At 43.1% G+C, this 14,456-nt stretch overlaps 2 protein-coding genes and 1 long non-coding RNA gene across 4 annotated transcripts in view; 2 read left to right on the forward strand and 1 right to left on the reverse strand.

Moving 5' to 3' along the window:
• The window catches only part of LOC129836315 (zinc transporter ZIP11-like), a 144,499-nt gene extending 138,988 nt beyond the window's left edge, over nucleotides 1-5,511 (reverse strand). For both annotated transcript variants that reach the window (XM_055902438.1, XM_055902357.1), the window contains exons 1-3: nucleotides 5,445-5,511; nucleotides 4,739-4,856; nucleotides 3,001-3,039 (exon numbers count right to left, since the gene is read on the reverse strand). In XM_055902438.1, the coding sequence (XP_055758413.1) occupies nucleotides 3,001-3,039; nucleotides 4,739-4,846 (147 nt within the window). In that variant the 5' untranslated portion in view covers nucleotides 4,847-4,856; nucleotides 5,445-5,511. The remainder of the gene's footprint in view (nucleotides 1-3,000; nucleotides 3,040-4,738; nucleotides 4,857-5,444) is intronic.
• Nucleotides 5,512-5,651: 140 nt separating this feature from the next.
• Nucleotides 5,652-11,824, forward strand: LOC129836408 (uncharacterized). Its single transcript, XR_008756656.1, has 3 exons — nucleotides 5,652-5,863; nucleotides 6,941-7,053; nucleotides 11,469-11,824. It is a non-coding gene; the product is annotated as an uncharacterized LOC129836408 (long non-coding RNA).
• A 93-nt stretch (nucleotides 11,825-11,917) lies between these two features.
• On the forward strand, nucleotides 11,918-14,133 carry LOC129836258 (somatostatin receptor type 5-like). The gene has a single exon (XM_055902220.1). It carries the CDS (start codon nucleotides 12,589-12,591, stop codon nucleotides 13,639-13,641), a length of 1,053 nt encoding a protein of 350 aa, XP_055758195.1. The 5' UTR covers nucleotides 11,918-12,588; the 3' UTR covers nucleotides 13,642-14,133.
• Nucleotides 14,134-14,456: the final 323 nt, after the last annotated feature.

Genomic DNA, 14,456 nt, shown 5'->3' on the forward strand with positions numbered 1-14,456 from the left:
TCCAGATTCCCTCATCTCCGAGGGAAAGCTCACCTTTTCCCCATCCTGATTCCCTCATCTCCCTGAGGGAGAGCTCACCTTTTCCCCAACCAGATTCCCTCATCTCCCTGAGGGAGAGCTCACCTTTTCCCCATCCTGATTCCCTCATCTCCCTGAGGGAAAGCTCACCTTTTCCCCATCCTGATTCCCTCATCTCCCTGAGGGAGAGCTCACCTTCTCCCCATCCTGATTCCCTCATCTCCCTGAGGGAGAGCTCACCTTTTCCCCATCCAGATTCCCTCATCTCCCTGAGGGAAAGCTCTCCATTGTACTATAGAGCTCAGGTCTTTGTCTCAGATCAATAGTCTCTTTAAAATTCCTCTCCACCCTTAGGCAGTCACGACTCCACACTCACCACCGACTGACTGCACACACCAGCATCTCTTAAATGAGCATGGGTAGGATAAGGATCTCTCTCTCCTTCACACACACACACACACACACACACCTAAACATGCAAAGAGCAAATCCAGCCTTGCCTTGCTACCTGAACCTCTAAAATAATGAGGAAATGCATCCACTCCAAAGAAGGCGACATAGACACAGTTAAACACAGTGGTGTTCTACTGTAAACGTTCTACAGATGCTTGTCTGAATTCAGCCCTTTGGGTTGTGTCTAGTCTGCGGTTTATTTGTTATGACTGTAGAGACCAGTGGGCCTTGTAACAATAGAAGCGCACTTCCTTCAACAAGCTCTCCTCCCATAGGGATCCACTTCAGAGTAAAACAAAGCATAGGACTGTGTTTGCCAAGACTAGCTAAATGTCTATGCCACTGTCCCAGATGCAAGACTTTACAGCCAAATGTAAAAGCTGGGAAGAGCAGCAGTAAAGATGGAGAAAGCAGAGAGAGGAATGGTACTGAACCCCTCAGCGAAAAACTACTCCCAGCGCATTTCAGGGACTGCGTGAGCTACCTGTGAGCATCAGAATACAAAGTGAGTGAGGCAGCGGAGGAGCAGATGCCGACAACAGACTTTAATGAACAGAGCCCCACTGCCTGCGAGAAGGTCACCATGCGGAGGAGTGACGAATGAGAGAGGCAGATAGAAGCAGCTCTCGGCCTTGCCTCTGCATAGAGCAGGACTGGAGGACTGTATTTGCATTTTGCCTTGCAATGTTATTACTAAATTCCCTTCCAGTCCAGACACTCCTCAGTCACCACAAGTCAACTCTTACATTCCGCTCTGATAGTACTGAGGAGTCAAAAATAGTCCTAAAGAGAAAAGTCCTAAAGTTAACCAGTACAAGGAAAAGTAGCAGGTACACAAACATCCTCAACGTTTGCAGCTTATTTTCAGGTATTTTTCTACACTCTGTGTAGGCTAATAGTTTAATTCATGTTTATAGTGATCAATCAACTGCTCCTTACTTCCTCCCTCAGATCTAGACCATAGTCGGGCCCAGAAATAAAGCGAAGCCACTTCAGACCGGATACCTGAGTGTTTGATATCATCAGCTGATATTGGGGCGGCAGGTAGCCTAGTGGTTAGAGCGTTGAGCCAGTAACCAAAAGGTTGCTAGATCGAATCCCCGAGCTGACAAGGTAAAAATCTGTCGTTCTGCCCCTGAACCATGCACTTAACACACTGTTCCTAGGCCGTCATTGTAAATAAGAATTTGTTCTTAACTGACTTGCCTAGTTAAATAAAAAAATATGTAGCTATGATGTGCTCACTCCCTGAAGTTTTTTATGGTAATGACTTAGCTTTGATATGGCAGTGAGCTACCCTGAAGCTGCAGAGCCTAATGTCAAGATATTGTATTGTCAAGTAAAAAATTGTTAAACTGTTGTGTTTTCTGTCTGAACTCCTCACAGTGAAAATATTTTATGCAGGCATCAGAATGATGTAAAAGCATCAACTGCGAAATTAATTTCACTCAGAATTAGAAAATTCAGAATATAAAAATAAATTCTACCCATTTGTATGAATTATTTAATAAACTCATACTTTATGATTAGGCCAATAAAAAATGGATTGCTGCTGTGAACTTCTGGCTAGTTCAAAAATAACTACATCTCTCTGAAACCATAGCGGTCACTTGGCTCTCTTGATTTCATTTTAATCAAATCAGTATATTAATGTTACTTAGAAAATTAAATTATTTGGGGATAGAGACACTTTTACTAGAAATGTTAACTTAATTTCCAGTTTCCCCATGGGCACCTACTAAAGGTAGACTTCTTTCAGCGTTTGTAGTGGTGGCAACAATACCTTAAATAAATATTCTTCTTCTTACATTCTACGAGACATAGGGGAGTATAAATCAGATGCATAATTAAGATCCCGAATCAGAGAGGGCCTCCCGAGTGGTGCAGTGGTCTAAGGCATATAACAACCGGCCATGATCGGGAGTCCCATAGTGCAGCGCACAATTGGCCCAGTATCGTCCAGGTTAGGGGAGGGTTTGGCAGGGGGGGGTTTTACTTTGCTCATCGCGCTCTAGCGACTCCTTGTGGCGGGCCGGGCACGTGCAGGCTGACCTCAGTCGTCAGTTGAACAGTGTTTCCTCCAACACATTGGTGCGGCTGGCTTCCGTGTTAAGCGGGCGGGTATTAAGAAGCACGGTTTAACGGGTCATGTTTCGGAGGATGCATGACTCGACCATCGCCTCGCGAGCACGTTGGGAAGTTGCAGCGATGAGACAAATACAACAAACAAAAATTGCGAATCAGATCCCTAACTGTAAGGGAGGCGATGCGTCTGCCAAACTATCCCAGAAAGATAGACTTCTTCTTAGAAGGCAGTAGGCAATACCCTTGGAAAAGTCTCACCCTTCATTTGGCTTTGAGAATCTTCAAGAAATGTTTGGAAAACAGAGAACTGAGTCCACCACAACAACTCAAAGGCTGTCACATCTGACATCTGCTCATATTCACGTGTTGACAGATAGCAGAGGAACCCTGGGTTTGGAAAAAAAGGAAGGACAGGTGTGTGTGTTCAGAAGCATATTTTCTTACCCCAGCAGCAAAGCCCAGACTTCCATCCAATATCCGCTTCTGAAGAGGGGGGCAGAGAGAAAGGACGAGTGAAGTTAAACCAAGGGCATCAACAATCCAATGTGATGTTTAGTTCAGAGCAATTCCATGGTAACGGAATTACACTGAGACTCTGGTTTACATTTTAAGGTGAAAAATCAAACAAACACCATGTGATTTCAAAGTTTAACAAACAATATGACTCTACGCACAATGACTACTTTTAAGAATTTTAACAAATTGTTACTACTACACATTTACTGTGCATATATAAAGTTTGGTAACAGAATAAAACTGAGGGATATGTTACTGTAATTCTCTTACCAAACTTTGCATCTGCAGTCTTTCCAGTAAATGTTTAATAATTGTTTGACTGTGTAAATTGTTCAAAGTAGTCATTGTGCATACAGTTGTATGGTTTGTTAACTTCATTAGGGTAGGGGGCACTATTTTCATCTCCGGATGAAAAGCGTGCCCAAAGTAAACTGCCTGCTACTCAGGCCCAGAAGCTAGGATATGCATATAATAGATTTGGATAGAAAACACTCTAAAGTTTCCAAAACTGTTAAAATAATGTGAGTATTACAGAACTGATATGGCAGGCGAAAACCTGAGAAAAATCCATCCAGGAAGTGGAATTGTTTAATTTTTGTAGTTTTCTATTGAATGCCAATACAGTATCCATTGACTTAGGACTCAACGTGCACTTCCTATGGCTTCCACTAGATGTCAACAGTCTTTAGAAATTGTTTTAGGCTTGTATTCTGAAAAATTAGGGAGTAAGACCACTTTGAATGAGTGGACACTGCAGTGTCCCAGAGGTTTTTCCATGCGCACGCCTTTCTTCTTTTCCTTTTATATTGACGAAACTATTGTCAGGTTGAAATGTTATTGATTATTATGACTAAAAACAACTTGAGGGTTGATTATAAACATCGTTTGACATGTTTCTACGAACTTTACTGATACTTTTCGGATTTTTCGTCTGTCTTGTGACTGCCTTTGAGCATGTGGATTAATGAACAAAACAGAGGTTTTTGGATATAAATAGGGATTTTATCAAACAAAACAAACATTTATTGAGTAAATGGGAGTCTTGTGTGCAACCATATGAAGATCATCAAAGGTAAGTGATTAATTGTATCACTATTTCTGACTTGTGTAACTCCTCTACTTGGCTGGTAACTGTTTGTAATGATTTGTCTGCTGGCGCTGTTCTCAGATAATCGCATGGTAACAGAATAAAACTGAAGGATATTTTACTGTAATTCTCTTACCAAACTTTGCATCTGCAGTCTTTCAAGTAAATGTTTAATAATTGTTTGACTGTGTAAATTGTATGCTTTGTCGTAAAGCCTTTTTGAAATCTGACACCGTGGTTAAATTAACAAGAAGTTCATCTTTAAACCGATGTATAACACTTGTATGTTTTATGAATTTTTATAATGAGTATTTCTGTTTTTGAATTTGGCGCTCTGCAATTTCACTGGATGTTGGCCAGGTGGGACGGTAGCATCCCACCAATTGAACTTTCCATTTCTATGGAACTAGAACTGCTGAAGCCATTCAAATATACTGCAATTGATTTAGTGAAACTAAGGGACATATTGGAGTTCACACCAGGGACATAAACTGTATTTGTGTGCATATACCAGTGTCACAACACAGTAAAACATCATACAGCAGCAACACACAGAGAAACGTTGTACCAGTTCCTTACCTGTCGGCTGGAGAAGATGAAGACCAGGGCAGCCCCAGCAGCAGTCAGGCCCCAGGTGAACAGAGTTCCCAGCAGGGCCTGGGTCACAGGACTGTAGCCTGGAAGCATGGTGCCAATCCTGCGGACAGAGAGATGCACACAGTAGAGTGGAGCCGCACAGGATACTTTAGGTTGTTTTTACGACACAGTCACAGTAGCTAGCTAACTTGACGAATGTAAGGTACATTTTCAGGAAATCCCTGTAATACGAGTGCTCCAAATAACAGATAATTTTGTAGAACAAAGGCGTGTGTGCTAAATCCTGTTTGTTCAGGAACGTGACAGGATGGCATGTTTGCAAATTACTGCCCAACCCCACAAGCGTCCTGCCTAGCTGTCTAGCTAGCTAAATAAACTTGCTTGGCAAGCAAGAAGAGAAACATTAGCTATTGCATTTCATTGCATTGTTCCATCTTTATTTCTGTCCAAAATATTTGTCTCTTTTGGCTCTCTATCTGAAATCAATGTGCGTTGCTAGTATCATTCAAAGAGTTGGCCTAGCAGTATCAGACGACATTGTCAGATAACTTTGCTTTTGTTCGCTGCGCTGGTTATGTTGCAACGAAACACGTGCTTTACGGCATTACCAAGACACAATCGTTATCCGGTGACAGATTAATATATTCTCATCTTGTTTGAAAATCATTAAATCATTTAAAATTCTTACTGTCGCTTCTGGCACGGCAAGTCGAATGTATTTACTTCCTACTTCCTTGTACACGTTTCTGTGACAGGTTGAGCACTGCCCCTCGCAAGATGCCATTGGCTATTCCAGCATTTGGAGGCGTGTATTGTAATTTGATAGGACAATAAGCCTTCATTCACAAAGTCACAGCCAGCCTATGCCACTAACTTTTGACATAAATATTACAAATTGTGTTTTATGAATGTCATGTTCAATTTTTTTCAAACTGATCATTTCCTGCATAGTATTATTTTTATTGATTTTGCATATCACACTATATAGCTTTGTCAGGAGGTCATTTTTATTTACAATCTCTCTGGGTCCTGCCTAGCAGATGAGATAAAGCAGTTTAGCAATGTAGCAGAAAATAGGTTGAAGTACCACTGCATGGGACAGTTCAGGTAAGGTGACGTAGTTACACCCTATGAAGTGCCTCTGTGAATGTAAGCTGTAAGCTATTTTTGAATGTCAATAGCCCACGGACAATTTGCTAGGGTCTGTTATTTGCAATGGTCTGTTGTAAATAGTCTGTTATTGTGCTTGAGGATTTGTAAGTAACCATTGGGATTATTTTCCTATATCAGCTTCAATATTTAAGCTGTCCCTGTGTTGGCAGTAGGGCCTTAAGCAGATCAATTCAGAATGTTCCTCTCAATGAATGTACTCTCCCCACTGGGCAAACACTGGTTTTCATTTTCAGCGAACTAACTTTGAACCAACGTGGAATATAAGTCGAACTGACGTCTGTGCCTATTGGTCTACTCTAAGGCTTTTGCTGATCTGTTGTTCTGGTTCTGCTTAGCTTGGTCTAATTTTAACTGTAGGTACATTATGATCCTTACCATGCATGACATAGCCAAAGCTGTCAGAGCTACCACCCTCGTATGTGACACGTCATTGTGCAGACCATCTCTCAAATGCACAAGGTGGGAGGATAATGCATGGTTCAGGGTTTTTAAGCCCATGAAACCTCAAGACAGCCAGTGAGTTGTCCTTATTGTTAATCAATGGTGCTATAGTCCAGTTAAAGGCCCAGTGCAGTCAAAAACTTGATTTGCCTGTGTTTTATATGTATTTCCCCACTATGAGGTTGGAATTATACTGTAAAATCAGAAAAAAATATGATAAGGCCCTTTTAGAGCTATTTAGAAATAGTGAAACTTCAACCTGTTTTGGTGGGATTGAGTTTTGGCCTGCCTGGTGACATCACCAGGTGATAAATTACTTACTAGACCAATAAGAAAAAGATTACGAAACCTCTCTGCCAATAACAGCTAGTTTTCAGTTATCCCCTCGCCACTCAGACCACTCCCAGACAGAAATTGCTCTTTGCTAAGAAGCTATTTTTGTTTATTTTTGACCATTTTAATTGAAAACAATCACTGAAAGGTAGTTAATTGTTATGCAGAAATGACTTGATATTGAGATAAAAATTGCTGCATTGGACTTTTAACCAACTTTATTTGGTTTGTTTTCAGTTGGTTCCATTTAACAAGTAGCCCTGAATGGTCAGGCTGTGTGGGTCGCATCGCAACGCCCTAGATTCCATTCTGTGGAAATCTTCCGACAATACACAGCAAAGAGGATGGAGGTAAGCTCAGCTCTAGTCATCCAGCTAAAAGCATTAAGTATTGTGTGTGTGTGTGTGTGTGTGTGTGTGTGTGTGTGTGTGTGTGTGTGTGTGTGTGTGTGTGTGTGTGTGTGTGTGTGTGTGTGTGTGTGTGTGTGTGTGTGTGTGTGTGTGTGTGTGTGTTGTCGAAAGTGCTTCACAGCTCTGCTTGAGTGGTCCATGCTGTGTTTTGATAAAGATGGGAGAAGAGTAAACGCAGTGGCACCCTGGAATGTTTTTTCCACACAGACACAGTGGAAATGACCTCCTTAAATCTTTGGCCAGTAAATACTCACGGTTCTTTAGTTTTCGCCTGACTGACTCCTAAAGTGATCATACGTCATTTATAAAACTTCACAGCTCGACACTCTGACATACAGTGCTTTTTGGTTATTTATTTACAAACGGTACATACATTTCCTACTGTAAATGTTCAGGAGATTTAGTTGATCACAAACCAACAGCTTTGCACTTACTTTTCGAAAGACAGCTCGAAAAATGATTTGAGAAACTCCGAACATTTAGCTCCATGAAACCAAATGCCTCTAGAGTAGTTTTATGAGAGGAAAACCAGCACCACTCTATGGAGTACGAACAACCTAAGCAGGTACTGAGACTACAAAGGCATTTCTCACTTTAAAGGGGCCTGTAAAAGGCCAGGCACCAGGAGTCGATGGGTGTGGGTAATGGAAAGTGAGAATTTAGGGAACATTTAGAATTTGAGATCTTCTCAGATACAAGAGTGGATCAGACAGGTACAGTACCTTCAGAAACTATTCACACCTCTTGACTTTTTCCACATTTTGTTGTGTTACAAAGTGGGATTAAAATTTATTTAATTGTACTTTTTTTGTCGACGATCTACATGAAATACTTTAATGCCGAGGTGGGAGAGACTTTCAAAAATTTGTAAAATCAAAATACTAAACAATAACAACCCCATACGTATCTTGATTTTTTAAATATTCAACCCCCTGAGTCAATGCATGTTAGAATCACCTTTGGCTGCGATTACAGCTGTGAATATTCCTGGGTAAGTCTCTGGATTGTACAATATTTGCACATTATTCTTTTTTAAATGTTTCTTGCTAAGTCAAGTTGGTTGTTGATCATTGCTAGACAGCCATTTTCAAGCCTTAACATAGATTTTTAAGTCAAAACTGTAACTAGGCCACTCAAGAACATTCAGTGTTGTCTTGGAAGGCAACTACAGTGTATATTTGGCCTTGTGTTTTAGGTTATTGTCATGCTGCAATGTGAATTTGTCTCCCATTGTCTGTTGGAAAGCCAACTTAACCAGATTTCCCTCTAGGATTTTGCCTGTGTTTAGCTCTATTCTAGTTTATTTTTATCATAAACTACCTAGTCCTTGCAGATTACAGACATAGCCATATTTTATTTTACCAGGCAAGTCAGTTAAGAACAAATTCTTATTTTCAATGACGGCCTAGGAACAGTGAGTTAACTGCCTTGTTCAGGGGCAGAACGACAGATATTTACCTTGTCAGCTCGGGGATTCAATCTTGCAACCTTTCGGTTTCTAGTCCAACGCTCTAACCACTAGGCTACCTGCCGCCCCATAACATGATGCAGCCACCACCTTGCTAGAAAACATAACAAGTGTAGTGTTTTGTGATTTCCCTCAAACTTAACGCTTTGTAATCAAGAGATAAAGTTAATTTAGTTAGTTTTACTTTAGTGCCTTATTTGTATGTTTTGGAATATTTTTAGTCTGTACAGGCTTCCTTCTTTCCATCCTCAGTTTTCTCCTATCACAGCAATTAAACTCTGTAACTGTTTTAAAGTCACCTTTGGCCTCATGATGAAATCCCTGAGAGGTTTCCTACCTCTCTTGCAACTCAGTTCGGAAGGGATATCGTCCTGCTTTTTTATTTTTACCCATCTACCAATAGGTGTCTTTCTTTGCGAGGCTTTGGAAAACCTCCCAGGTCTTTGTGGTTGAATCTGTGTTTGAAAAATTAATGCAACTTATTAAGCACACGTTTACTCATGAACCTATTTAGGGTTGCCATAATAAATGGGTTGAATACTAATTGACCCAAGATCTTTCAGCTTTTCATTTTTTATTCATTTGTAAACATTTCGAAAACCATAATTCCACTTTGACATTATGGGGTATTGTGTGAAGGCCAGTGACCAAAGTAATCTAAATTGAATCAATTATAAATTCAGGCTGTTACGCAACAAAATATGGAAAAAGTCAAGGGGTGTGAATACTTTCTACAGGCACTGTACTGTGATTATGATGGTCCTGAACGTTCCACTCGCCTGCACCACTTTAGCACCTGGACATGTTTGAAGCGATGATGATGTTGTTCAAGTGTTGAACTCCAAGGTAACCTGCCTAAATGACTATAGCCCCGTAGCCTTCACATCTGTAGTCACGGCACATTTGGAAAAGAGACCTAGGTCTCAATATGTCTTCCCTGTCAAAATAAAGGTTGAATAATGAAGTGCTTTGAAAGGCTGGTCATGACACGCATCAACACCATCATCCCAGACACCCTGGAAACACTCTAATTCGCACACCGCCCCAACAGATCCACAGATGACGCAATCTCAATTGTGCTTTAGACTGCTGTTTCCCACCTGGACAACAGTGGAAATAACTATGTGAGAATGTTGTTCATAGACTACAGCTCAGCGTTCAACACTGTAGTCCCCTCAAGCTCATTACCAAACTCGGGACCCTGGGATTGATCACCTCCCTCTGCAACTGGATCCTGGACTTGTCCCGAAGCCACCTGACATTTACATAAGTATTCAGACCCTTTACTCAGTACTTTAAGCACCTTTGTCATCGATTACAGCCTTGAGTCTTCTTGGGCATGACGCTACACGCTTGGCACACCTGTATTTGGGGAGTTTCTCCCATTCTTCTCTGCAGATCCTCTCGAGCTCTGTCAGGTTGGATGGGGAGCAGCGCTGGACAGCTATTTTCAGGTCTCTCCAGAGATGTTAGATCGGATTCAAGTTCCTGCTCTGGCTGGGCCACTCAAGAACATTCAGAGACTTGTCCCGAAGCCACCCCAGCGTTGTCTTGACTGTGTGCTTAGGGTCGTTGTCCTGTTGGAAGGTGAACCTTTGCCCCAGTTTGAGGTCCTGAGCACTCTGGAGCAAGTTTTCATCAAGGATCTCTCTGTATTTTGCTCAATTAAACTTTTCTTCGATCCTGACTAGTCTTCCAGTTCCTGCCTCTGAAAAACATACCCACAGCATGATGCTGCTACCACCATGCTTCAACGTAGGGATGGTGCCAGGTTTCCTCCAGACGTGATGCTTGTTATTCAGGCCCAAGAGTTAAATCTTGGTTTCATCAGACCAGAAAATCTTGTTTCTCATGGTCTGAGAGTCCTTTAGGTGCCTTTTGGCAACTTCAAGCAGGCTGTCATGTGACTTTTGCTGAGGAGTGGCTTCCGTCTGACCACTCTACCATAAAGGCCTGATTGGGCGGTGTGCTGCAGAGATGGTTGTTCTTCTGGAAGGTTCTCCCATCTCCACAGATGAACTCTGGAGCTCTGTCAGAGTGACCATCGAGTTCTTGGTCACCTCCCTGACCAAGGCCTTTCTCCACCGATTGCTCAGTTTGGCCGTGTGGCCAGCTCTAGGAGTCTTGGTGGTTCCAAACGTCTGCCATTTAACAATGATGGAAGCCACTGTGTTCTTGGGGACCTTCAATGCTGCAGACATTTTTTGATACCCTTCCCCAGATCTGTGCCTCGACACAATCCAGTCTCGGAGCTCTACGGACAATTCCTTCCACCTCGTGGCTTGATTTTTGCTCTGACATGCACTGTCAACTCTGGGACTTTATATAGACAGGTGTGTGCCTTTCCAAATCATGAACAATCAATTGAACCTACCACAGGTGGACTCCAATCAGGTTGTAGAAACATCTCAAGGATGATCAATGGAAACAGGATACACCTGAGCTCAATTTAGAGTCTCATAGCAAATGGTCTGAATACTTATTTAGATAAGGTTTCTGTTTTTTATTTTGAATACATTTGCAAAAATGTCAAAAAACCTGTTTTCACTTTGTCATTGTGGGATATTGTGTGTAGATGAGGATTTTTTATTTATTTAATGCATTTTAGAACAAAGGCTGTAACGTAACAAAATGTGGAAAAAAGAGAAGAGGTCTGAATACTTTCCGAATGCACTGTACATATCTACCTCTAATCCCTCATACACCTACACATTGATATGGTACTGGTACCATATAGATACCTTCATTCTTGTGCATTTTATTCCTCTTATTTTTTGTTGGGAAGGGCTCACAAGTAAGCATTTCACGGTAAAGTCTACACCTGTTGTATTTGGCGCATGTGACAAAAATAATTTGATTTGTTGGATGTGTTGATGTGTTTGTTTAGTTCCAGGTGGCTCCTGGGTCTGTGGGCTGTTGGAGTATTCTAGCTATCCATGTCTGAGGGAAAACAGGACCCGAGACAATCACTCACCCTGCATTTTATCTGCCTGCCTACTGGCCATCTTTCTTTTTCTCTCTCTCTCGCACTCACTCTCTTTCTCTCCCCATGATGAATGAACTGCCACGGAATAAAGCCAATCAGAGAGAGAAGCAAAAGACAAAAGACTAAAAACAACTGCGGAAAAAAACAGGCCTCAATAACCAGCGGGGGCTTCATTCCTGTCCACAGCTCATCTGTTATAGCCAGTTTAGAAGGTGGGTGGCCCTAGCGGGAAGTGGTGGGGTGTGTGGCAGTGGGGGCTAGTTCAGCTCCGAGTGAACCCCCCCCCCCCCCCCCCCCCCGCCGAACTGTGAGGGGAGTATAGGAGAGCAGAGGGGTGGGTTGGGTGAGACAGAAGGATGGGGTGAGGGTAAAGAGGAGAGAGGAAGAAGAAAAAAAAGAAGCTGGATTGCACTTTGTGGAGAATGTTTAGTTTAGTTATCAAAACAAAAGTATTGTAACAGATGGGTCTGGCTACACCTTGGAAACGGCATAACAGCGGTGCCGGGAGAGCCAAGGGAGCTTATTAGGCTTATAGGAGAGCCAGAGGGAGACTGATGGGGCTCGCAGCCGTGGACACACACTTCAATGCTGCATGGGGAGATATAAAAGCCCTCTCACACACAGCGTCCAGCTTCACTGAAGTGCTCCATTTGACATGGGTGCGAGTTTCTTACCACAGAGAATGCTTCCTCCAGGACACCAAAGGACTCAGCTTGAAAGATTTTAAAGAAAAAAGAAACAGTTGGTTTGGACAGCATGTGACCACAGAACTTTCCTGTCTTTGAGGATGGATGTTTTCTTGGGCTAAGTAACAGACAGGTTTTTGGGGTTATTTTTGTTATGAGAATGCTAACGGTGGACAGGCACTGTCAAGCTGTTTGCAGAGGAAAAGACCAAAATGTTTTTGAACTCTAACTGTTCTTGTGACTTTTGCTGCTTTTTATCAAGTTTTTCATATTTTTTTTAAATGATCCACAATTTATCCAAACCAAACATTGAAAAACGGGCGCATTGAGCGAAGATGGACTCCTCATTCACCTCAGAGACGTTTCACAATGCGGGGTCGATAGCTGACCCCACCACCAGTTATGTGGACGAGGACATGTATCTGCAGGAGGATCTGGATGTGTTCAGTGTGACCATGGCTGTTCTCTACCTGGCTGTGTGCATCGTAGGGCTGGGCGGGAACACCCTGGTCATCGTTGCTATCTTAAAGCTGGACAAGATGGCTTCTGCCACCACGGTGTACATCTTCAACCTGGCCCTGGCCGACGGCCTCTTTATGGTGGGCCTCCCCTTCATCGCCATGCAGAATTTCCAGAACCACTGGGCATTCGGGGACCTGGCCTGCAAGCTGGTCATGGTCCTAGACGGCATCAACCAGTTCACCAGCGTCTTCTGCCTGACCGTGATGAGCATTGACCGTTACATGGCGCTGGTTGACCCGCTGCGGTTTGCCCGCTGGCGCACGCCCAGGCGGGCCAAGATAGTCAGCGGCTTCCTGTGGCTGTTCTCTCTGTTGCCTGTCCTCCCCATGACCATTCATTTCTCGGCTAGGGACGGCCTGTGTAACCTGGACCCCCAGGTGGCTTCCGACTCCTGGTGGCTGGCCTTCATCACCTACACATTTGTCCTGGGCTTTGCTCTGCCCTTCCTGGTTATGATTGTCTCCTACACCGCCTTGGTGGTCACACTGAGGACCCACCGCCACCAGGCCAGCTCCCCAGGCCAGGAGAGCCCTCGCCTGGAAACCCAAGTCACCAAGATGGTGGTGGCGGTGGTGCTGGCATTCGCCGTGTGCTGGCTGCCGTTCTATGCCTTCAACTTCTGCTCGCTGTACCATACGGACCTGGTGCTGACCTTCGCCAGGTGCTTTGAGTTCGTTGTGCTGTTGTCCTATTCCTGGAGCTGTGCCAACCCCATCCTGTACGCCTGCCTCTCAGAAACCTTCGGACGCCACTTCCTCACCCTCCTCTGCCCCACCAAGAGGTTTCCCAGTGTGCAATGCAACCCTGACACGGAGCGCTATGACCTCAACGATACAAGCGGGATGGGTAACAGTGCGGTGGCATAGAGATTCCTGAAAAACATTGGAAACTTTTTTTATGTACGCCAACTTTCTCTTTAAATTATGACATTTTATTCTGTGTCTTTGGACATGTCCTTTGTATATAAAGGAGGTTGGAAAAGATTAGTGTGTTTTTCTATACAAGTGTTTCTACATACACTTCTGTACAGCTGTTTTTCTACAGGATAATAGGTTTTCTATTTCCGCACCGCTCTGACTTGTTCTCTAATTTCATTTCTAATAAGGCTGCGGTGAGGCCCCGCTGCTCTATCACACCACTGTAATTCGATTTTCCATAACTAATTAAATGAGGAATAAATTCTGTGACAACCGAGAGACAACAACAGGTGGCATGTAAACAAGATGGTAGCTACAGTATGTGCCGCTGGCCAAGACAAAGATCTCCCAGAAGACCCACAAAAGAAGTACACTTAATGACGGCAAGTTTGCTATGTGTCCGTCTCTCTAGCAGGATCGTGTGATTGAGATGGCAGCGGCGGGGGGGGGGGGGGGGGGGGGGGGGGGGGGGTCATGTAATAGATTTGCCTTGTTAGTGTCCTGACCCGCCATAGGAACACTTTCACATCAACTTTGTCTGGACATTTTCAGTGATGTCATGGATGTCATGGAAGCTCAAAGATGTTTTCTTTATGGGAAATTCTTCCAACAGAACTGTTTGGGGTGAGATACAAAAGACAAGTAGAAAAGGTGTTTGGTTCATCCCAAGATTAGTCCTATATTGAATGTTCATTGAGTAAGAATGTTTATACTGTAACTACGGATGTTTTTTACTTATTAAAATGGTAATAGAGTGAGGTTTT

The sequence above is a fragment of the Salvelinus fontinalis genome, chromosome 1 (genome assembly GCF_029448725.1).
Source record: "Salvelinus fontinalis isolate EN_2023a chromosome 1, ASM2944872v1, whole genome shotgun sequence".
Classification (NCBI taxonomy): Eukaryota; Metazoa; Chordata; class Actinopteri; order Salmoniformes; family Salmonidae; genus Salvelinus; species Salvelinus fontinalis.

Excerpts from the sequence above, each read along its gene's own strand:
- LOC129836258 (XM_055902220.1), top strand. The coding sequence starts at position 12,589 with ATGGACTCCTCATTCACCTCAGAGACGTTTCACAATGCGGGGTCGATA.